The sequence below is a fragment of the Sander lucioperca genome, chromosome 10 (genome assembly GCF_008315115.2).
Source record: "Sander lucioperca isolate FBNREF2018 chromosome 10, SLUC_FBN_1.2, whole genome shotgun sequence".
In the NCBI taxonomy this organism is placed as follows: domain Eukaryota; kingdom Metazoa; phylum Chordata; class Actinopteri; order Perciformes; family Percidae; genus Sander; species Sander lucioperca.
This window is the reverse complement of record NC_050182.1, coordinates 37847380-37872155: the sequence shown is the minus strand read 5'-3', so window position 1 is coordinate 37872155 and position 24776 is coordinate 37847380. Positions and strand designations below refer to the sequence as shown.

The following is a 24776-nucleotide window of genomic DNA, read 5'->3' as shown; positions in this document are numbered from 1 at the left end:
AAAGCGGAAGGTAACGGACATCTGGCCATAAAAGACATCCGGCGGAATTTCCGGCGGCAACGGAGCAATCTCGGAAGTGGAAGGTCGTGGATATAGACTAGAATGTGCCAGATCTATTGAAGTCATTTTAAAAATAATTTTTCTTAAAGACAATGCCCTGGGTTCTTCCTTGATGGATTTGTTATGCCCCCTACCAAAGAGCACCGTCTTTTGTTCACTTAAACTAGTTCCAAGAAGCTCTCCGATCTCTTCCCTTCTTCATTGTGAATATGTTGTGTTTTGTTTTACAGTGGGGACTGACCAGGGTCAGGCGGCATTTGAAAGCGCTGCTGTCTTTCTGTTTGAGACCTTCCACAACAAAGACCATGTGGGCACAGAGGAGACTCGGGCCATTAAACAGATGTTCGGCCCCTTTCCATCATCTGCAGCTGAAGCCTCCTGTGCCTGTGTGGCTCGGCTGGTGGCTCCACTCGGAGAATCCCGAGTTGAGAACTTTATCCAGACCCTGTGCTCCCGTCACAACCCCCAACGAGGCTCTACTTTTGGACGCAACATTGTCTTCTCGTATGACTGCTACACACTGGACCCACTGGAGGACCTGCCGTGCTCGGGCATCGATGAGGAGAACGTGAGTCTGGACTTCATCAATTTCCTCAACAACCAGCAGAGTGGGAGGAAGGGCGCCAGTGAGGAAGAGGTGTCCAGCTCAGGGAGATCTCTGAGCTCTGGGGATGGAGCCATCCTTAGAACAGAGGTTGAGAAGTATCTGAATGGAGGCAACATGATCTCATCCTGCCCAGAGGAACTGTGCACCTCCCTGTTTGAAATGCTGGCCTCCCGCAGGAGCGATGATGAGCTGCAGAATGAGGTTTGTGTCACTGGGAAATACAATCTAATCTATAGGTACTGTATCTGATGAATTGTTCTTGGGAATATTTTAACTCAGGTTAAACATGCTGAAAGTTGCTTAGGATGGCTCTCCTGTTTTGTCTGTAAAATTGAATAACATAAAAGCTTAAATCAATTCCTGACACAGAATTTAGAAGACTTACACAAGTGTGTAATCCCTGGTCCAGGCAGGGCCTTTGTGTGTGGAGTTTGCATGTTCTTTCCATGTTTGCGTGGGTTTCCTCCAGGTGCTAACTAGGACTACATTTGGCCTTATGGCTAACACTTGCGCATTTACAGAAATGTTGATTTTACAAGTATACTCTGAGTTGGCAATTGGCTTCTTACCTTTTTCTATAGAAATGTTTTCATTTTTACATCTTATCCTCTTATCTCACTATTTACTCCTCTGCCCAGTTACAGTACAGTCCAGCCCACCTGCAGAACACTCCACACTAACCTCCTTACAAGTCAGGTCTCATGTTTTACCTGTAAGAATCACATTTTAATGCCTTTGCTTATCATCTGTGATGTGTAAACTAGGGGTGTAAATCTTCACTGGTGTCACGATTCGATTGCGATTATCTTGTCAACGATTTGAATTGATTCGATATCACGATGCGTGGGGATGGACGATTAATCAACATCGAAATTCTGAAGCTGTCGACGTATTTTTCCCATGACGATAATTTCGATAATTTTTATAAAACTAAAATGTGACTTTTTTCACTAGACATTTTCATTTCAAGCAATGTATGCTTTCATTTCAATTTTATACATTTTCAGTAAATAGCCATAATAGTTCCCGCTTTGTGTGTTTCCTTCAATTATTTTAAAATAACAAAAATAAGCACTTCCTATTGACAGTAAAAACCTTGCCAATGAGCTATCACAATTTTTTTAAATTATCGTTCATTTATCGTTATTGAGGTAAAATGTGCAATTAATCGTGATTTTGATTTTTGGTCATATCGTGCAGCCCTAACCATGCATCACCTCCTCAATATTAATATATATATTGCTACACATGGTTTTCATCAACAGATTCAAGCAGTCCGATATGAACTCCCCTTTTTATTGTATCTGCTCTTAAAAAAAACACTTCCTGAATGTAGCGGAGTCTGAATACAGCAGACAACAGACAAAAGGCAAAAACCCAAAAAGCAGCGACCGTAAAAATCAACAAGTAACATCAGGAGGCAATAATGTGTTATGGTCTGTCACTGCATCGATGCAGAATCATCCTTGTCTGCATCGGGATGCATCGATGCTGTGATTCCGTTCAACACCCCTAGTGAAAACATCACATTTCCACACAGTCGGAGAAATATAAAGTGTGTGTCCTGGTTTCAGTTCGGATATTAACATCTCCTGATTGGCTGCTGACAGCTCTTTCATTCAAAGACTCAGTCACACTGGACTGCAATAGAGAAGGTTGTACCAGGGTCTAGTTCAAAAGTGGTTTAGCGAACACTATGGCTAACGCTGGAGCTGAGAGCGGCGTTTGGTGTTTTAAGCCCCCAACGTCATCTTCCAGGCAGCGCTTCCTGGAAGGTACTAGGATTAGGCAATGGGTAGGGTTAAGGTTATAGTTAGGTGCATTAAAGTCTACGGTTGCAGCGCTGCCTTGAAGTCGACGTTGGGGGCTTAAAACGCCATCGAGCGCTGAGAGAATTGGAGCGGCCAACAGAAATGAGACGTGTTTGCCCTCTGTTTCCTTCACACTTCTCTAAGTCCATTAGTTAGTTTTGCAGTGGGTTAATTTTTCTCTAATACTTGGTTTGTACAAGTTTATAGCCTGCCATGCTGTTATCCTGTGTTGATATGTGTACAGTTAAAAAAAAAAAAAAAAAAAGAAAAGCCTGCAATGATTCTACTGTCAAAATGAGATTCTGGGGCTTCTCAAATGATTGAGAGGTGATCATTTGGAATCGTCATTTAGGGAGCAGCCCTACTTCTGATAAAGACCTGGTTAAGAACGTTAGGGATCAATTTGAACTTGAACTCTCAACATGGTATTTCTGTGACATGATGTTTGATCTGTCCTAATGGTACATTTAATATATGGGACTCCTATTGATTATATAACCTTGACCTTCAACAGCAGGCCTTTTGGGTTTGATCCAGATGCTGGATTTATCATTTCCTGGCTGTTAGACCAAGTCACCCTTGGCCTTTACCTCCAGACCTTTTTAGACATTTCCAACTTGCTGCATGACTTTGACCTTCATTGGTAGGAAAGACCCTTTGGAATGTACACATACAAGCAGATGTCAACCTTTTAAGACAGCAGCTTTAAGAAACCTAATTTCTTAACAATTTAGAGGAAATAAAGATAAGATGAGGTTATGGGGGAGGGTGCACAGTGAGATGGGTTAGTCTATATCGACGACGTTTAATTTCCTGGATTGATCAGGTGCCTCGGGAAATTCCGCTGGATGTCCCTCATTCCGGTCGGATGTCCCTCCCTTTCCTCTTTCTTTGTGTTGTAATTCTATACTCCGGTTGATTTATGAGGACTATGGTTAACTGCTCCTCAGATCTCTGCAGGGTAAATCCAGACAGCTAGCCTGACTATCTGTCCAATCTGAGTTTTCTGTTGCACGACTAAAACAACCTTTGAACGTACACGTTCCACCAAAACAAGTTCCTTCCCGAGGCTATTTTGCAGCGGCACCGTTGCTCCGTCTGGCGCTTAGCACCGTCCAAGACGATTGTGATTGGTTTAAAGAAATGCCAATAAACCAGAGCACGATTTTCTCCCATCCCCGAATGCTGTGTGGACTAGCCAGACCCTCCTCCGCAGCGCTGTGAAGGAAGGTCTGGCAATGCGAGACAAGGGCTAGATAGATAGTAGGGCTGGGTGCTAATTCTATATTATTAATTAACAACTTTAAACATCTTTAAAATGTATTTTGATATGATCATTTTATTTATTAGATGAGTTATTTTGCATTGTCTGATTGATTATTCCAAGCAAATTTAAAAAAAAAGAAAAAAACGTTTTGTTTTACACGTATAAATAGTTTTGTTAGCCTGATGATTATACTGAAATGCAAAAAAAAAAAAAAAATGTCACCTTACTTTTCAGCCTGACATCTTGTTCATGTTCTTAGCGGCAGGGCTATTTCTGATTAGATCCGCCCCTATCAGTATCATCTTCAGTTGATACAGTTAGCAGTAGTTATGGCTTGGAACAGTTCACTTTAAGTTCGTAGTGTTGATTGAAGATGTATCTTGATTTTGGAGTTGTTACTTTTGTAAGTCAACTTACAGAAACCTGTGCCATTTCATACATGCATGTGGCTTGGTTTTGTCAGTGAGCAGCTCCAGGCCCATTTGAATCGCTGAACAAATCTGAGATGCAGGTGGTGATTCAGAGGTCTGGACCCAGGCTAGAGTTATGTCTGCGTAACATTTGAACATGGTTTATTGCAGTAAGCATATGTTTTATTTACATGAATGTTCCACCATATCATGTTATACATCTGTACCTAGAGGGAAAATAGATATGTGCTTTTAGAGGGCACTGGTTTCAGGCTCTTCTTCCAGCTAAGCAAACTGGTCTTGATTAAACTCACTGTCTGACGAACAGGAAGAAGCATGTATATGTAAAGTATGCAGCTTTTTAATTTAAAAAAGTAGAGAAAATTAAATGTAATGGTGTATGCATTTTGAAAACTGAAGGGATGACATATATATATATATATATATATATATATATATATATATGTTTATATGTCTTTGTGTGAGGTAACGCTGTGATAGCATCTCAAAAAAAAGCTTGCTGGAGAAGATAATGGATGAAAAAATATGTTTTGCCAAATGTTCTACATTTCTCAGTGTCGTGTTTAGTGAGTCAAAAAAGGAAAGCTACCAATACGGTATTTTGTTGTTCTTTGTGTTAAGTAACAATGCTGCTGGAAAGAGGGGTTCAGAGGAAGTCAATTTTTCCCCAGGAAACTGTAGATTATAGCAGTACGGCTAAGAGAAGGCTACGCCTTCTGTTTTCATCTGCCCTCACATCTTCCTGTGTGAAGTGAAGTGAAGAGAACAGACAGAAAGGAAATATAAACTAAAGGTCAGGTACAGGATCACTCTAGGGCCCTGTTGTGTATTACCCTTTTGAAACCTCCAGCAGTTATTTGCCATCCTTTACATTTAGTTATGAATGAATCAGGAAAGTGCTCCATCATTCTGTCCCCGTGCATTTTCACCTACTTCCATTCTCCGTTTCCCTTATACTCCAAGGCTTTTATATTGTCCATATTGCTCCTCTGTGGCATATCTCTCTCTCTCTCTCTCTCTCTCTCTCTCTCTCTCTCTCTCTCTCTCTCTCTCTCTCTCTCTCTCTCTCTCTCTCTCTCTACCTCTCTCTCTCTCTCTCTCTCTCTCTCTCTCTCTCTCTCTCTCTCTCTCTCTCTCTCTACCTCTCTACAGAGAAATAGAAGTTGCAAATAATTGTATAACTTCAGCTGGATACAGTTAGTTCCAATGTTTCTCACGTAGTTGACATTTGGAAGCAAACTCTCCCACTGACATCTTTAGATAAAGAATGCCGTGTATGTGTGTGTGTGTGTGTGTGTGTGTGTGTGTGTACCTGCAGACTCTCAATGCATCTAGCTCTGTGTGACTCCAAAGTCAACAGTAAGGTTTAAAGGCTTTGCACGCCGTGCCATTAAATATAACAATGGAGAGAACTTGCTTATTATTATTTCTCATTGCTGACCCTTGATTGCTGAGCTCTGGGTGGGGGGTGGTACAGTGGAAAGCCATTTGGTTACATACAGAAGTAGATTAGGAAGGCAGTTTCACATTACATGTTTAAGTAATTAGCCTCACTTTATTAAAAGTGATATGTTCCAAAAAACTGAGAGCTAGAGATGTGACATCAGAGAGTGGAGGCCTCATATTTGATAAAACAAAAATAAACATAGGCTGCTTTGCCTGGCCACACGTTACCTTAAGCTAGGGCTGTGCGAATAATCAAAATTTTAATTGCGATTACGATTTCGGCTCCTCATGATCACAAAAACAGAATAATTGAGGAAAAACAATTATTTTGAACATTACGTTTTGCAGGTAAACTCTTATTTTGTCTTGTGTCCTGACTGAAAAAACAACAAGTTCAAATGGGTAAAGTATGAAGGGAAATTTCACATTTCTAGGTGTTGTCACTGTTGATTTGTTAAACTTTTTCATTGTTTTTTAAGTTCAATAATTGCAACTTCTTCCCAAAAGTCAACGAGTTGTCGTGTTAAATAATCGTGATTTCAGTATTGACCAAAAATAATCATGATTATGATTTTTTTTTTTTTTTTCATTCTCGAGTAGCCCTACTTTAAGCATGCTCATATTGAGTACCAAAACACAGTTGCAGATCAAATATATCTTTTTACCCAGCCAGTGCAGGTGAATAAATCTGTACTCTTTTTTTAGATTTGCCTTTGTATGTTTACATTTTTGCAATCAGAAATAAGTTTTTCCAAAAAAAGGAACTCCATAATCTTGTACACACTTTTCTTTATTCATGTAGGGCTGGGCAATATATCGATATTATATTGATATAGTGATATGATACTAGATATTGTCTTAGATTTTGGATATCGTAATATGGCATAAGTGTTTTTTTTTCTGATTTTAAAGGCTAAAATGAAGTCATTTTCTGAACTTAACCAGACTGTTCTAGCTGTTCTATTATTTGCCTTTACCCACTTAGTCATTATATCCACATAACATGGTGATATCTGATTTTCTTCATATCGCCCAGCCCTACTTTTATGCCATGATTTGCCACACCGCCTTAATTAGCGCACTGCAGACTGAAGTAGATCCTGAAATTAGCAAGAGAAAATCTAGCGAAGCAGTGTTTTGGTCGTGCTGCTCTGCTACTATGTGGAAAGAAATAGCTCACTACTGGAAATGTTTCTGAAAATACCATGGCTAAGGTTACTGAGGAATGTATTTCAACTTTTAACGTACACCCCAACATGTAAACATTTTACAGTGTACATTGACAATTGCAGACCATTGCAGCAAAACACACTTAGCATATTCTGTATCAGAATATAGGCTGTATATTCACACTTCCATGCAATGCTTCTAAACATAGTTTCTGTGTTACTAATTTATATGTTTGCCATGTTGCAAATAGAGGTACAACGATGAATCGATTAATCGATTAGTTGTCAACTATTAAATTAATCGCCAACTATTTTGATAATCGTTTGAGTCATTTTTTTATTAAAAAAAATAAGATTTCTCTGATTCCAGCTTGTTAAATGTGAATATCTTCTAGTTTCTTCTCTCCTTTGTGACAGTAAACTGAATATCTTTGAATTTTGAACAAAACAAGACATTTGAGGATGTCATCTTAGGCTTTGGGAAACACTGATCTACATTTTTCACCATGTTTTGACATTTTTATAGATCAAACAACTAATCGATTAATCGAGAAAATAATCGACAGATTAATTGACTATGAAAATAATCGTTAGTTGCAGCCCTAGTTGCAAACCATCTGTTACATACCTTCCCCCAGAGAATACCTGGACATAGGCCTGAGCAATATGGACCAAAAATCATATCTCTGACTTGTATGGCTAAATGGCGATATACTATATGTATCTACAGTAGGTTTGTTTTACAAAGTGGGCTATATATGCAGTTGTAAGTCAAAGCCACATTTGAGATATCAGAAGCACTGTGTGTTGTAATTACATTTTCCTAATATCATATTCATGGCATTGTTTAGTTAATGTGTGTATACTGTCAACATGAGATTCCACCAAGGGATGTTTGCCATTTAAACATATATTTATGCCAACACATTTCTTTTCACAAACACTTGCCAAAGTAGGGTAGAAACAAAACAGAACATTTAAATCCTAGTATATTGTGCATATTCATATATGAGCGGCGTATTCTAAATGTAATTGCACTGTATATTTGTCTGGGGTTCATGTTCAATTAGTCTCAGGAGATATACAGCATACAGGCCTGCCCAGTTGTGACTCAATTCAAATAATGCTTTAGTTGTTCCATTTACCAGCTGAAAAATTTAGTCGGCAAGGCTGAATATTTAATCACAGATAAAGAAGCAGAGGACACATGACATCTACACTCCTGACCTGTAGCTTTGCAGATGTGGACTTATTATACAGTTAATTCTTTGGAATTGGGCTTGCCTGCAGGATGGTGGACTGTACAGAATCCATCTGAAGGAGAAACTCTGCCTCTCAGTCCCAGTGGAACCCACACCTAATCACTCCACTCCAAGGACAGAATTCATGAGTCCATAAAAAAAGAAAAAAAAAAGAAAATCTGTTTATCAAGTGAAACTCCAGCCCTCTCCACTCCCTCCCACCCACTCCCGACATACAGTACACCCAACTCTAATAAAACACATTCAGTGGGACCAATAGAAGTTTAGAACAGATATAAAAGAGACCACCGAGGGAAACAAAGATAACCCCAACAAAGACGATGGCTGACCTGACATCAAAGTGTGTCTGTTGTTTTAGTTCCCTGCTGTGCTCACTGTTTCCTTCCCGCGGGAGGACAGACTGAAAGAGCAAGCCATAACTCCATCCTGAAAACCAATCCTGAAAGGACAGGGGGAAAAAATACTGCATTGTTTTACAGTTTGGAATTACATACACTAGGCCTTCAGGTCTACTATTTTCCAATTAGAGAGCACAAACTTGATCATCACTTCCGTCTCACAACGATATTGATGATTGTCTGTGCAGCCCCTGTCTCCACTAAGGTTACATTGTGTGCTGCTCTGCACAGGATTTCTTCTTGTTGTTGTTGTTTTTCTGTCACTTGCTAAGTGCCAGGTGGCTATGTTTGGGAGGCTAAGCGGCAGAGCATATTCTGTACCAGGCGGATGGTAATTACCAGGTGCACAGTCTTGGCAGTAGAAGCGTGTTTGAGAGAGTATTGGTGAGCCATAGGATGTGTATACATGTTTGGATGTGTGTGTGTGCACACGCTGGTATGTTTGCTGCTACTGTAGATGACTGCATTTTTGTTTGCTACTGATGGCTACTGATTTTCACCCACACTCCCCCCTCCTTCCACTCTCCAGCTGTTCGAGCTGCTGGGCCCAGAGGGGCTGGAGATGATCTCCACCCTCCTCCAGCGAAGGGCAGCCATCGTTGACTGCCTCCTCACCATCCCACCTGACAGGACTGGCTACCCACCAGGTGAGACACCCCCATGGCATCCAGGTCATCTCCATGGTAACACAAACTCCACTTGTGTTGACTATTTGAAATAGTCATGAATACCACATATTCATTTATGTAGATGGGAGAAAGAGGTTCATTTGAACTGTTCAGACTCACTGACTGAAGGTCTTTTGAATGTTATTTACGAATGTCTCTTTTTGTATTATCAAACAGTATCCAAAAATAATTTGTACATGTTCTAGGCCACAAAAATGAGCATGTCCATGTCTTACTGCTATTGGGCATGTTGTTTCAGCTCATATTACACCAAATGTATTGCTCTCCGAAGCAAGATGATGACAGAGAGGTGCCAATAACAGAGTGTGTGCAGTGCTTTTGACAGCTCTGGGCAAAGTTATGCTGGAAACAACTGATCCGTCATATAATATTCACTACATCATTATTTATTTGACAAACGTGTTACCGTCGCCTATTTGTTGCATTAACTCTTTATCGACAAAATAAAACAACAACCCTCAAGCGAATGTGGAACCTTTTTAGTGGTATTGTGAGATTTTGACGCTTCCATCCAGCTTTTCTAAGTAGATGACATGCTTTGGATGGAAACAGTGGATCCTTTCTCTGGACAAAGAAGTCTCCCTGCGGTGGGGAAGCAGAGGGACTGAGTGGCCCACTGCGGCCTGCTGGCTAGTTAGCTAGCTTGCTAATTCCACCCAACATGCCTTTATGTTACAATGGTTACAGAAAATGAGCCGTACAAAGTTGTCACTAATCTGGCAATAGCAATATGCTTTATACAATGTGACAAGAGTGTGGATGAATCATTCATTTTTTTGTTTTTTTTTAACAATTTTACAAACTAGTGCAGTGCCCGTTGAGGCCTGTTTGGAACGGGCTATTGCTTGGCCTGTGGTATTCAGTGTTTTGGAATAACGCCGTTTAAAAGAACGGCGTTAGGTAACAACGTTATTTTTTCAGTAACGGGGTAATCTAACTAATTACTTTTCCCGTTGGTACAACGCCGTTAACGTTACTGGACGTTAAATGCCGTGCGTTACTATGCATTGATTGAATAAACTGTGTAATCCGAACGCACCCCTGGCTCACAGCTAGTGAGGAGGTGGGTTAATAACGAGGTAAGCGATTATGATTGGCTAAGGCAGAGTCATGTTTAATGGTAGCCAATCAGAGCCAGTGTTTTTACACACATGCCAGCCCACGCGCCACACACACACACACACAACAGCTAAACAGAGATTCGATGAAGCAGCAGAGATGCAATCAGCTATTTCAGCAATCCGATGAAAAGTTGGCATTTTCAAAGTGGAGATATAAGCACTACTTCAAATTCATTGTGGTCAAAGGCAAGAACGTGCATGTAATGTGTATATTATGTTCAGGAGTGAAGACTTTGTCGACATCCATTGTAAGCAACTCTAATTTAATGAAGCATCTCACAACGACACACACATCTACAAAGCTAGTGGCCAAAACCACCGATACCTCCACCACAGATGATAGCTCGCCATCCACTAGCAAAGAAGGACTCGGAGCAAAGTCCTCCAAGCAGCAAAAGCTAGATCTTTCTGCCTCACAATCAAAAAAATCAAAATTCTTTGACATATAGCAACTTTTTTTTAAACAGTAACGCAAATAGTTACTTTCCCTGGTAACGAGTTACTTTTATTATAGAATAATTCAGTTACTAACTCAGTTACTTTTTGGAACAAGTAGTGAGTAACTATAACTAATTACTTTTTTAAAGTAATGTTCCCAACACTGGTGGTATTGCTGCTTGTAGAATTCTTCCGGTTCAATTTATAGATAGATGTAGTGTTCGGCTGGCTAGTTAACTAGCTTGCTTGCTAGGGGTTCTATCGGTGTGTGTCCATATACGCGTTGTTTTCACGGATGGGATCGCCCTGCTTCCCAGAATTGCATGCCAGTGGGCTTGCTACCAGTTTCTCTTCACTGACAAGCAAAGAAAACAGTCTACACCCTCCTACAACCACGATGGCTGCAGCTGATTGGACGAACACGTCACGTGGAGCTGTCTGCTCCCGAATTTCAAAACCGACCATAATGGTGGCTCGTTCGGAATACTATCTCTTATTTTACAAAAGTAGTTCACCAAAACGTGTTTCTGAAAACATTTTAAGGGAGAAATAGGCCATGCAGTTGCTGAATCTGTCTTCATTTCAGATTGATAACGGTCAGTTTAAAAGATTTTCGTCAGCTTTTGAGAAGCGCCGAGCCGGCTGCTCCTCATTTGCATAAAGTCGGCTGAATTCAACTTTATGCAAATGAGGAGCAGGCGACTCAACGGCCCGCTTCTCCAAAGTCCCAGTGACGCTACCAGAATGCATTGCACGGCTGCTCCCATAGAAGTGAATGGGAAGCGTGGAAATGACGCTGACAATGGACACCCACCATTAGTCTAGCACCATCCAGGGTGCAGAGGGAGTCTACGGTCTTTATGGAAGGGGAATATTTTATTACTTTATTATTGTACTCTGTAGCTATGTAAATGTTTTAAAATACATGTTTATGTTGAAATAAATAAACCTAAACAGGTAGTTATGTATCTCGTTGTACTCTTATCCTCTTATGGAGATACTGATATTCCAGTAGTGTTTTTTAAGAAGTAACATTTTTGACAGCCCAATGTGTGTTGGGTTGATCAGATGAGATGAAGATGAAACATGTCAATAGCCTTCTGTGTGTGCCCTCTCGACTTTAGTGGTTTGCTTGCTTTCTTTCACTTTCGTTTTTCTTCTCGTACACTAATTTGCTTAAGCTGAACACCCAATCAGAGGGATTCCTCTCACCGATGTCTCCAACACAAACGGCCGAAAAGAAGCCGACGAGGTTAGCCGAGGAGCGACGATCTCTTTGGTGTGTCAGCACCTTTACTTCAAAAGCTGTCCTCCCATCCTGAACCAGTGTTGTGTCTCGGCCCCCTGTTTCTTTTGTCCTAAGGTGGCAGGTTTCCCCTCCTTAATATGTAGAGTGGAACCGTAAGTATTTGAAGATATTGGTGGAAAGATAGGATGGATCGTTGTCAGTGCTTTCTTCTGATCCATATGCAAGGTAGACATCAAAGAGCTGCTGAAGATTAGAATAATCCTTGCAACTAAATCATACAGCCTCATAGATCATAGAGTTTTTGGAGTAATGTGAAATTCACAGATCCCATATAGATTATAATGCTGGTTGTGTAACAGTACCTCGTTAAAGTAATTAATGAAGACTAGTAACGGTTCATTCATGTTGCAGTTTAAGTTCGGATGTAATCAAACTACAAATCTAGGACTCTCTGTGTGTCGTGTGTGTGTTTTTAAAATGATGCCGCATGCGCAAAAGACTTCACACGCAGCACACTGTTGTGAGGCTCTGAGTTGTTCAGGTCTCAGTTTTGTCATGCATGCTCACAATGGTCATGCATCAACACAAGCATACTGTATGGTTTACATGATATGCATGGTTAGTGGCTGAATTTAGAGCTAGACCAATGAATCGGCCGGACCAATATGTTAGCCGATATTAGCTTAAAGCAGATGTATTTAAAAACAGTGTCACAATTACATGGCTTGTCCACCAGAGGACAATGACCAGTATATATATATATATATATATATATATAAATAATTTTTTATTTTTTTGGGCTTTTCCACCTTTTAATTTTTGACAGGTGAGCTAGGTGAGAAAGGGGAGAGAGAGGGGGAAGACATGCAAGAAATTGTCACAGGTTGGATTCGAACCCTGGACCTCTGTGTCGAGGTCTAAACCTCTCAGTATATGTGCGCCTGCTCTACCACTGAGCAACCCGGCCACAATAACCAGTATATTTTTACACTGCAAAATTTCCAATACACATCTTGGTCACAATTCTTTGAAAAATCAAGTTTAAAGGATCCTTTAAAAAAATACAAAATAATAATAAAAAAAAATGTTACAAAACTTAGATCATAGAAGATCGACAGTTTTATGACACATATCAAATCATAAAAAAGGGAGACAAATTTAACTTTTCTTTCAATTTATTACACAAGAGCTCCGCCAGTGGAGCCCGGAATGATTAGAATACATTTCTCATATATTTAGAATAATATGAGAATATATTAATAATATTTATAATAATAAAGTTTTTATCATACAAGCATAGTAAAAATATTGACAGAAAACTTATGTTTTACACTTTCCAATGTGTCCCTTGCAAAATATTGTTATTTATTTTATTTCACTTAATTAAAAAAATTAATAAAACAGCAGGTGACATTCCACAGGGACAGCACAAACCCAGCCCCCGGTATTTGCAACCTTACTCATATGCCGTTTAGTTTCGGTATAGTGGGAACACCTAAGTCACACTGGACAACACCCAGGTAAACCAGATAAAATGCCAGGTTCAAGCATAATTCATTTGGAGACAAGCTTTGCATTTTGGAAGATAAACGACATTCTGAACAGCGATATCGGCGCTCCACACACAGCAGAGCAGAGAGGTATACTGTGTTACCACATGTAGCACATGCACTCGACTGGGAATGATACAAAAAAGATTAGCGAATGCCCCTGGTGCAGATGACAACTCACATTAGGCTCGTTACTGTGAAATAAATCCTTTGTGCAGATGAACGGCAACCCATCTCCCCCACACGGTGTTCTTCCCATTAAAGCTTTAGTGCGTAACTTTTTTGATATTAATGAACGTCCGTTACATTCAAGCCATTGCCAAATGAGTTGCTACAAAGCTAATTAGGACTTATCAGCTCCACAAAACTCTCTCTGTATTTCTCAGTATGGCTATGTTCAGAAAATGGTGTCATCCGGCGACTTTCGCGCGCAGAAAATCGAGCGAAGATAATGACCTCTTCTGAAGAGTCCATCATGTTTTTTTTTTTAATCCTCCGTGTCCTCCTTGGCTACTAGCAACTGCGTGGAGGAGGGGTGGGGGTGGTGCGCAGTCACGGAAGGCTTGTATCATGTGGACGTGCTGACAGTTTTGTTGTCATTACTTAGAATTACTCATGGGGGCGACAGAAACTACGTACTATAGCTTTAAGGGGGAGTTTTTGCCCTCGTTGCTCATGGGGGAATGTTCAAGACCTCAGTAAATTAAAGAGTATGGTCTAGACCTGCTGTATGTGAAAATTGTCATGACATAACTTCTGTTGTGATTTGGCACTATATAAATAAAAACTTGAGTAAAATCTGGGACACATCAGCATCAACAAGACTCAGTTTATACATTGGTTGGTTGTATCTGTGAAATATATCGACCAATTGTGTTTATTTGAGTCCAAAGAAAACAATCTGTAGTTGTAGACACATCCAAATGCTGCTTCAAACCTCAGCTGATGTTATTCCCATTGTGAGGAACTTTTGATCATTATTAAAAATTCCACTTGCCAGACAGCTTTTGAGATTAGTGTTGCCTTGACGACTGAGGGCGAAGTCAGGAGAGGTTAAAAAAGGCTGATTAAATTTTTTACTATTTGCATGCCATCAGGAAGAGTGGGATTTAGTGGGAATGCCTGTCTCTTGCTGATTAGCTTTTGAATTGCAGTTTGCAGCTTGGCAGTGGCATGTTTATCAAAGAACAGATTCTCTTGGTGGCTCTTTTCCACATTTCAATGGCTGATAGAGGCAGTAGTATGTGGAGTGGACAATTAAAAAGAAATGTCCACATATCCAAACTGTTACCAGGCGCTGGATAAATCCAGGGCTATTCAAGCCAAAAGTACAATCACATAGACATACGGCGTAGATGTGAAAATCTCTAGGCTAGGGATGAGTATTGTTGGGATTTTATCGATATAGATAATCAGAAGACTCAGAATCAGAAAACTGTTTATTGCCAAGTTACACTTAAGTAGAATTTGCCTTGGCATTTGGTGCATTCCAATATCATTACTGCTTATCAATACCAATACTTATCTATAATCGTATGGATACTACTCTCCATACTTTGGAGCAAAAAATAAAGGCATGAAAAGATTTTTACTTTTTTGCAGAAACAAGGTCAATTGTTTCCCGAGTTTCTTGTATATATAATGAGGGCGTGGCAATAGCCACAAATGTCTGGTCTGACAAACGATTTATGAGGACTATGGTTAACTGCTCCTCAGATCTCTGCAGGGTAAATCCAGACAGCTAGCTAGACTATCTGTCCAATCTGAGTTTTCTGTTGCACGAGTAAAACAACTTTTGAACGTACACATTCCACCAAAACAAGTTCTTCCAGACGCTATTTTGCAGCGGCACCGTGGCTCCGTCCGCCCATGATGATTGTGATTGGTTTAAAGAAATGCCAATAAACCAGAGCATGTTTTTCTCCCATCCCGGAATGCTTTGTGGTCTATCCAGACCCTCCTCCGCAGTGCTGTGGAGGAAGGTCTGGCAATGCAAGAGACTAGCTTGTCGCTAACTTCGGGGCTAACTCCCTTCACTTTTAATCAGCAGGTGGGAGTTGACTTGGGTCTTGAGGAGTTTTAGCATTTATTCACTGACAAATAGCCTAAACTGTACACACACTCCACTGTTGCAATCACAGCTATTACCTTACTACATTATACACACATACGCTCTGAGTTATTCCTTAAAAAGAGTCTGTACTTGTTGTATAACATATTTTAGTTAAAAAAAAAAACATTCCCAGATGCTTAGCAGCACTGTTTGTCCAGGAGCTTATCAGTAATTCGGTACTGACCACTCAGAAACCGGTACCAATTTAGTACCTGTTCTCTAAGTTTCACTATCCAATTGGTTCAGGCGTTAGGAATATACAGCCCACAAAACGTTACGGACTATCATAATGTATGTTAAGAATTGGGTTTTAAATTTCCGATTATTGACTTTTCAGCATCCACACAATCTTCCAAGAGAGAATTGCGATGCATCTAACAATCTGTTTTTATTCCTGCAAAATATTCTAATATATATTGCTGAGCCTAAACGTGGATCCCCTGATTCTAACCTCATGTCGTCAGTTGAAGTATCATCCTTTTCCTGCTGAGTCATTGTACACAGAGCAACACTAGACAACTGCATGGAGGGCTATTTACTTTTACAAACCTGCAGTCTTCTAGTTTTCTAACTGCAAACCTACGTTTGATGAACATAGAGAAGGTGATGGGAAAGGTCACTGCTATGACAGTAAATATTGTGAGATTTTAAGTTAAAGTGGGATGATAGAATGCAAAACCGAGTTTACCTTGTCATAGTTGAATTACGACAGTTTGGTGGGTAAAATAGGCATACATAGAACCTCAAAGTCCCGTTGACACCTCTTTCCTATGCAAATCTCACAATTTGAAACTGCTGCTGAAAATGGGCATATCTCCACAAAGCTCATAGTTGACGTCAACTCTGTGGCTGTACCTTATTTGGCTCTACTTTCTACCTTTGTCACGCCCCAAAATTTACATAGGCCACTGATCTGAGGCCAGTTAGTCTTCTGAATCATAGGTCGCGCAGATCTCAGAAATTTTGTACATTGTTCCTCTGCTATTTCATTACTAAATTAACTTCTGAGACTTTTTCATGCAAGAAATCAACTATGTAGAGCTCAAATATGGGCCTTTTTTCGAAAATTGATGGCTAATTGCAAATTTGGTGTGACTGTTTCGAACTTGAGAAGCTCCACAATCTTACGAGACAGCCGGCGGCTGCCTGCCGGGGTTGCTGCCTTCCCGGTCGGCCTCTCCACCTTCACAGACCCGCTATGAGCTGGAGCTCTGTCAGGATCTCACACACAAGCTTAGCTGCAAGCTACACTGTGTACTTTAGAAAGAACAAAGTTTGGAAGTTTTTCAAGGATATTGAAAATGAACCACGGTCGTAAATGCAGTGTTCCAGACTGTACGGAATACTGGCCCAGAGAGAAGTGTTAGATATCGAACAATGGAGCGGGAGTTGGGCTCTAACGCAGCGGCGCAGAGGACGTGCCTGCAGGGCTTCACTCTCCGCTAAATGTCCCCGCGCTGACTAGCTACAGGGTGACTTGTGATTCCTTGTCTGGAAGTGGAGTTTTTTTATGTCCCAAGGGGAACGTTACAACAACACTAGTTGTAATGAAAGTGTCAAAACTTTGCATTGGTGTGTGTTTGTGCGCGACACACTCGAGGATGAAACTGTAATGAAACTGTCTCTGGTGCTTTGTACAGTAACATTAGTTGATGAGTTTATGTGTTGGAGCAGAAATTAAGTTTGAAGCCAGCTGGTGATATTTTCTCTGGGCATGTCTGTATTTGGAAGTCTATCGGTAACGTTGTGTGTGTGTGTGTGTGTGTGTGTGTGCGCTGCGGGGCAGCTCTGTGTCTGTTTGTGTACAACCAATCAGCGCGCACCTCATCTAAATATTCATGACCATACCATATATGGCAGAAAACCTCTTGTTCATTCTAAAGCCCATTCACAGGTTTGCGTTAGGCAGTCCTTCCAGAAAAATGCGGAGTTTTTTGGTGATTGTTGCGGGCAAAAATCCTTGATTATGCGGCACGTTTTCTTAAAAAATGCGATAGAATATGCGGGATATTTATGCAATTTTATGTGATGAAATTGCGGGAACTTGCAAAAACTGCGGTTTCATCATGGCTTCATCGCGGGGTTTGCAGCTTTTCGATGACGTTCACGTCGCGTAATTACGTCACTTCATAACGTCACTTCATAACGTCACTTCATAACGTCACTTCATAACGTCACTTCATAACGTCACTTCATAACGTCACTTCATAACGTCACTTCATAACGTTCCCATGGCAACAGGGGAAAATGGCTGCTCTTGTGTGAAGTAAACGCAACATTTTTCAACTTTGTGCTAAGATATATGTGACTTTTGCAACGAAAATGCGGGGATTATGAAATAATGCAAGCCCCGCATATTTTGCGCGGAAATCTGCAATTTATGCGGCGAAAGTGCGGCGTATATGAAAAAATGCAGCCCCCACATGTGGACTTTGGCTGATTATGCATTAAATTATGCGATCGCATAATCACGTTTTTCTGGAGGGACTGATTAGGGAGCATAGAACAGCACCCGGGCCATTTTCAGCCCAACCAATGTTACATACCCTATTAGGAGACCTTAAGGAACAGTGTGAAATACCTTATATAATGATTCTATCACCCCTTTAAGCTCTAGGACGTTTCCATGGACATTTTTCACTGTTGTCTGACGTTTTATCATGTTATGTCTTTTTTCTTGACTAAATGATTAACTGACTTATTGAGAAAATAATAGGCGGATTAATCGATAAAAATTAGTTGCAGCCCTTGTAAACTAGTTTTTAGAAAAAACTTTTAACCATTAGACTTACATCTGTCATGTGGCCAGGAACGCTAATTTTGAGTTACTTCATGTCTGCTTGATGTGTGAATAGGCCTCTTTTTGCCAACAACTTCAATAGCAACTTCATTTTTTATCATAGTAGTAGCTTAACTTCAACATTACTTCTGTCTGTTTACCGTATTTTTGCAGCCCTAGAAGAGAGAGAGCCATCGTTCAAATTTGAGCTGTTTTAGCCCTCTCTAGAAATAGCTTCCAAAAGAGTGTTTGTGTTTGTTTGTACTGTACAAAAGACTTTGACCAGGTCATTAAGCATAGTTCTTTTTCTGTTCAAGTGGGGTACAGCAGATGTTGAGGAATATGTGTAGAAAACTACGCAGAAATCAGTTTTCCAGACTTGGTGTACCATAGCAAATGGTTCTGCCGTGAATTTAACAAGATGAATTGATGCCAGTGCTTCTCTGACAAGCATTTTGGACAATTTCCTCAGGCCATAATCAGAACAGAGGCTTTTCTCTGCCGCTCAAGTACAAACTCAGCTCACAGCTGTGTATTACATCTAACACAGAGAACAAGAACTCAGTGGATGCAGGGACTATTGCATCATCCTCACTGCTAGTGAGCGAGTTTGACAACAAGGCTATTTGGCTACCTGAAGTACTGTGGTAACTCATAGAAGTCATTCCTTGAACGCTTACTTTCTTCACAATTATAGGTCTTAAATGTCAGTGAAAGCTAGATATTGAAATTATTTAACCACTCTGAGCAGACAGAATTATAGGGAGGATTATGAAGTGCTTTCAATGACTGTGATATGATAAAGAAATATATCATCACCCCTGGAGCAGTTGTTTAGCTGCAGCTGAATGATGTTTTTAGTTTATATTATAGGCAAAATGTGCGTATTTAAGCATTTTAAGACATTTAAACCCACGGATTAGATTGCCAGCCAATACCCAACGCTGAATTTCTGGTCATTGACCAGAAAAAAATGATGAGGACCGAAAACTCTAATTGTCTCCGGTCATTATAATATAATGACCGGTATATAATGACCGGTGGAAATAATTCCCTCTGCACAATTTGAATTGTGTTAAAATAGGCTACAGTGATTTTCATATCTTTCGTTTTATTAAAACAGTGAACAATCATATTTTTTCATTTAGAAATGACTTTAGACTGTAGCGTATGCGATAAAGGAAAAACTACATGTTTAGTCTTCTGCATTCTGAATGAATGAATGAATGCAGAAGACTAGCGTAGATTTACAACAAACGGCGACAAGCAAGCGGGAAAGTCAAAGCCCAAGCCCTGGCGAAACAGAGACATATTGTGAATTACTTCATAACACCAAGCAGCGGCCGGGCTAACGTAAATGAAGCCAAGAAATTGCCAGCGAGGACGAGTCGGCACCAGCTACAGCCCCTCTCATTAACGTTAATGCCACAGGCACACATCCAGATGCCATATATGATGACAGCTCTCCGCGTTTACGGAGGCTTGACTTTCTCAACAGCCTGCGAGGTACTTATTGGGATTACGGTCAAATCTATCCAGAGTGGGTCAAACTGGTCAAGGTAGCATGCGTAAAACCTGTCTCCAGTGTGCCAGCAGAGAGAGGCACCAATTTTTTCTAGCGGAAACTCTGGATCTGACGTCCAAATGAGGTTTTCTGGTCTCACTGTAGTCTGGCTAAATGCATGTACATAGAAAAAATGCATGTGCATAGAAAAAAATCTGAGACTGTTAACTTCATCTGATTAGCAAAAAGATATTTGCAATTTAAGATTAGTTTACAAGTATCCTTTTGCATTAATTTTCCACTTTGTGCTGTACATACACTATGTCTTCAGCCATGTTGTTTGCCATATAACTATACACATTTAGGACCACTGCAGGTTACATACATTATATACTGTACATGCATGTTACCTAGAATGAAACTATTTGATATTTATCTCTGTCTGACAGGTTAATACACAACATATTGTATTATCTACGTGACATTTTCAAAATGGATTTTTCTTTTTCAAGAGTAATACACTGGTTAGTCACTACTATATGTTGACTCTCAAAAGACTGCTCTTGAAAATCATATATTGATGTTAAAGGTGTGGGGAAAAAATGAAAATTGTGAAAACACCTTGAAACCATCTTGTAAGCAAAATGAAAATCTATGTTGGCGATGTTCTTCACAATGATTATGGCACCATGAGCACTTGTGGAGATGAGAATCCTGAAGATTTGGAGGCAATCACTGTTGGAGATGCATAACAAGGCACAGTAGCTCCCAGAGAGAGGGGAAAGTAAAGGATGGGGAATGATTTAGGAATTGGTGCATAAAGGGTGACAGAGTTAAAGGGTTTGGGAGTTTGAGAGATAATGGGAGGAAGGGTAAGAGTGACAGGAAGAGGGGAGCTGCTAGAATGAGAGGGAGGCTGTGCAGCAGGTAGAGCCACTAGACGAGATAAAGAAGAAATCATTCAGTCAATCAGCCCAGGCCGTGGTGCAATCATCAGATCTCATCTGTTTTCAAGAGCAATTCTGCCTTTTATTGAGCTGTTGTGCCTCAAACAGGGAGGCTGCAATGGGGGAACATTAACCTGTGCAATGCCACATGCACATGCATCTGACATCAATGGGCTATCAAGATTACTGCTGAAATATGAATCAGTTTTTACTGACATTGGCTGACCTGATGTTGTTTTCGCAACATTAACAAACGTTTCTGTTGTTCACCCACGGATGAATACTCTTTCAGGCTGTAGGCATCGGAGCCTGACATACACCATTGTTATTATAAAAGACTAACTGAATCATTTTCTAACATTTTCAATAATAAAGCGGACTGGCTGATGCACATGTGAAGGAACATGCCATTGTAAATGGTTTAACATGTTCATTTGTTTGTGTTTAAAAGACATACCTAAAATTGGTTAGACAACACCATCAGTTTTTGTCTGATCCACCACTCTACACAGAGTCGTTGTAACTTACTGGGCAACCATTCCACTCCCAAACAATTTAAAAGATCTAAATGACACTGGAGGCTCTTCAAACTCTGGTTTCTTATTTGCATTTGCCATATCGAATACACTCAAATCCAAAGACTAACTCGACTACCATGGTGTTTCCAGATGGAACTTTCACTTTAGACGTTTGGCCTTTCTAAAGAGTTTGGACTTGTGTACTTGACAATACAAACTTGGCAGTTCCAAACTCAGGAATTCAAACTGTTGAAACTTAAGACGGGAGGCAGTGTTACACTTCAATACAGCTGTACCTCACTGTACTGTAACCAAATCTCAACTCAAAGGTCCACTAAGAGACAATAAACAATATCCTGGAGTAGGGGTGCACGATATTGAAAAAAATGTGATATTGCGATATCGATAATGAATATTGCGATATCGATATTAATTTAGATATTTTTAAACATATGTAAAATTACCAAAGTTATGGGAAAACGCATCAAAATAGATTTATAACAAATAAAACAAGTTTTCTTACAACACAAGGTTTATTTCAACTGACAGTGATATTGGACTGGTCCAACATGTGTCTTCAGAACAGGACATGTTTTACTGGTTTGACATATAAAATGAATAAATAAAGAGCATGTCTATATAACAGGACATGTACTGGTTGTATATACACTACGGTATAAAAAACAATGCAATGCACATCTGTTGGCTTAAAGCCAAAGTATTTCCAAGCTACCGAGGAGGAGGCATTACCCTACAGTCACATTAGCTACAAGAGACAGCTACCATTCATTTTCAATGGGAGTGGCCGTTTGGCCATGAGCGACTGCCAGTCAGAGTGAAGACAGCGTGAGGGCAGCGTGACGTATGTCAGTGGCTCAAGTCGAAGAAAATAATTTAAGATGGCGGAAAACGCTTCAGGACATCGTATTTATGTATATATCTGATATGTTTGGCATTTAATCTCATATATTGTGTTACTTTTATCGAGAAATAAATACTTTTAAATCCAAAAACATCGTTCTTGTGACTTAACAAAACCTCTGAAGTAACTTTTTTAAGACGTGGTTTAAGGTAGCACCGGAGAATTTCTGTTTACTGTTGCCAAGCAACCGGGGGTAGGCTAGGCAGGTTTCCTTTCAATCTCTGTTATTTCGTTGTCTCACAGAGCAACACTCATTTTCTTACTTTTGTGTTCTTTTTGCTCCACTCTTCCCTCTCTCTTTAGATCCTTTCTTTTCTTTCGCTTCGTTTTATGGTTCTGCGGAGGCTCCACGCAGCTGATGTTTATACGTGCTCTGGTGTGTGGTAGAGCGAGGTAGAAGTGAGAGAGTGACGGCGATTTTCTTCGGAGCGAGTAGTGACTCTAGAGTCTTAGTGAGAGAAACAAAGTGTCTCCCCTGTGTTTTCTGACCACGGTGGGAAATCTGTAGCAGGAAAAGTTAACCCTCTCCTTGATTTCATGTTGTTTATGGAGAAGGAGAACCAGGAAATGAGTCGGGGGAAATACAGCGCTACCAAGTGATGTGTATTTTTCGAGAGGTGCATCAAAGAGTATAGACGTAACAAGAGTAACTGCAGCTCCGCCATCTTGGACTGAATGTAACACAATGTTCTATTGAGTTTCGCCTCTTGTTGCTGCTATACTCTTTGGGTACATGTCGGGCGGGATGCAACGCAAACAAAATATCGCGTAATTATCGTGAGACTTTCGGTATAATATCGCGCAACGTGATATCGCGAAAACGATATTGAGTCGATATATTGTGCACCCCTATCCTGGAGGAAGAATTGACAGTGAGATGCAGTCAAAAGATATGCCTGTAATGTAATTTGTAATATATATACAAATAAAACAAGTATTATATTTCATCTCTGAGACCAAAACTTATCTTCCACTGTCTACGGAGACATCAAAGCCAACCGTAAATTACCAAAGGGCATACCAAGATAATACTGATCTTCCCCAGGATGATGACAGATATTGACCGGTCAGTCTTCTCAGGAGTTGGGCTGCTGGCTGCCAAGATGACCGGCTGGGTGAGATCTCACCCGGCCAGCGGGTCCTCGCATCTCCAAATTTCTAAATAGGGATTATGATGGATAAATTGACCACATACTGTATATAACTATGGTTGTTTTGTCACCTGAACACATATCAAAAAGTAATAAAATGAGATAATAGCAGTCCCAGGACACAAATTATATCTGCTTTGAGCCTGGCTCAACATTTCCTCCATTGCTGTTGGAATCCTTGATAAAACGGTCAGAGTAAGGACACTTGCGGTCATTTGGACTGTACTGGGCTATATGTGGACTTTGAATTTAATAGTTGAAAAGTGCACAAGAACACAAGTACAGACAAGAATGCAGATTGACCTTTCATGTTCCACATGGCCATAATAACTTTATTATCATAATTTGGCAGGAATTGTTTGGTTTACAGGGAGTACTGAACTGAAGAAAGTCTTTTACTGAGCTTATTTTGTCAACTGAATACATATCAAAACTAAATAAATAGAGATAATAGCAGTCCTAGGACAAAAATTATTCCCACTTTGAGCCTGGCTCAACATTTCCTCCATTGCTGTTGGAATCCTTGATAAAACGGTCAGAGCAAGGACACTTGCGGTCGTTTGGACTGTACTGGGCTATATGTGGACTTTGAATTTAATTGTTGAAAAGTCCACAAGAACACAAGTACAGACAAGAATGCAGATTGACCTTTTATGTTCCACATGAACATAATACGTTCATTATCATAATTTGGCAGGAATTGTTTGGTTTACAGGGAGTACTGAACTGAAGAAAGTAGGGATCGACTGTTTTTTGGCAGTTTGCAGATTACAGTGAGGAAAATAAGTATTTGAACACCCTGCTATTTTGCAAGTTCTCCCACTTAGAAATCATGGAGGGGTCTGAAATTGTCATCGTAGGTGCATGTCCACTGTGAGAGACATAATCTAAAAAAAAAAAATCCAGAAATCACAATATATGATTTTTTAACTATTTATTTGTATGATACAGCTGCAAATAAGTATTTGAACACCTGTCTATCAGCTAGAATTCTGACCCTCAAAGACCTGTTAGTCTGCCTTTAAAATGTCCACCTCCACTCCATTTATTATCCTAAATTAGATGCACCTGTTTGAGGTTGTTGGCTGCATAAAGACACCTGTCCACCCCATACAATCAGTAAGAATCCAACTATTAACATGGCCAAGACCAAAGAGCTGTCCAAAGACACTAGAGACAAAATTGTACACCTCCACAAGGCTGGAAAGGGCTACGGGGAAATTGCCAAGCAGCTTGCTGAAAAAAGGTCCACTGTTGGAGCAATCATTAGAAAATGGAAGAAGCTAAACATGACTGTCAATCTCCCTCGGACTGGGGCTCCATGCAAGATCTCACCTCGTGGGG

At 40.2% G+C, this 24776-nt stretch overlaps 1 protein-coding gene across 3 annotated transcripts in view; it reads left to right on the top strand.

Annotated features, from left to right (window-relative positions):
• The window catches only part of ascc3 (activating signal cointegrator 1 complex subunit 3), a 208505-nt gene that overhangs the window by 25341 nt on the left and 158388 nt on the right, over positions 1–24776 (top strand). For all 3 annotated transcript variants that reach the window (XM_031278220.2, XM_031278219.2, XM_031278221.2), the window contains exons 4-5: positions 291–868; positions 8981–9098. In XM_031278220.2, coding sequence (XP_031134080.1) covers positions 291–868; positions 8981–9098 — 696 coding nt within the window. The remainder of the gene's footprint in view (positions 1–290; positions 869–8980; positions 9099–24776) is intronic.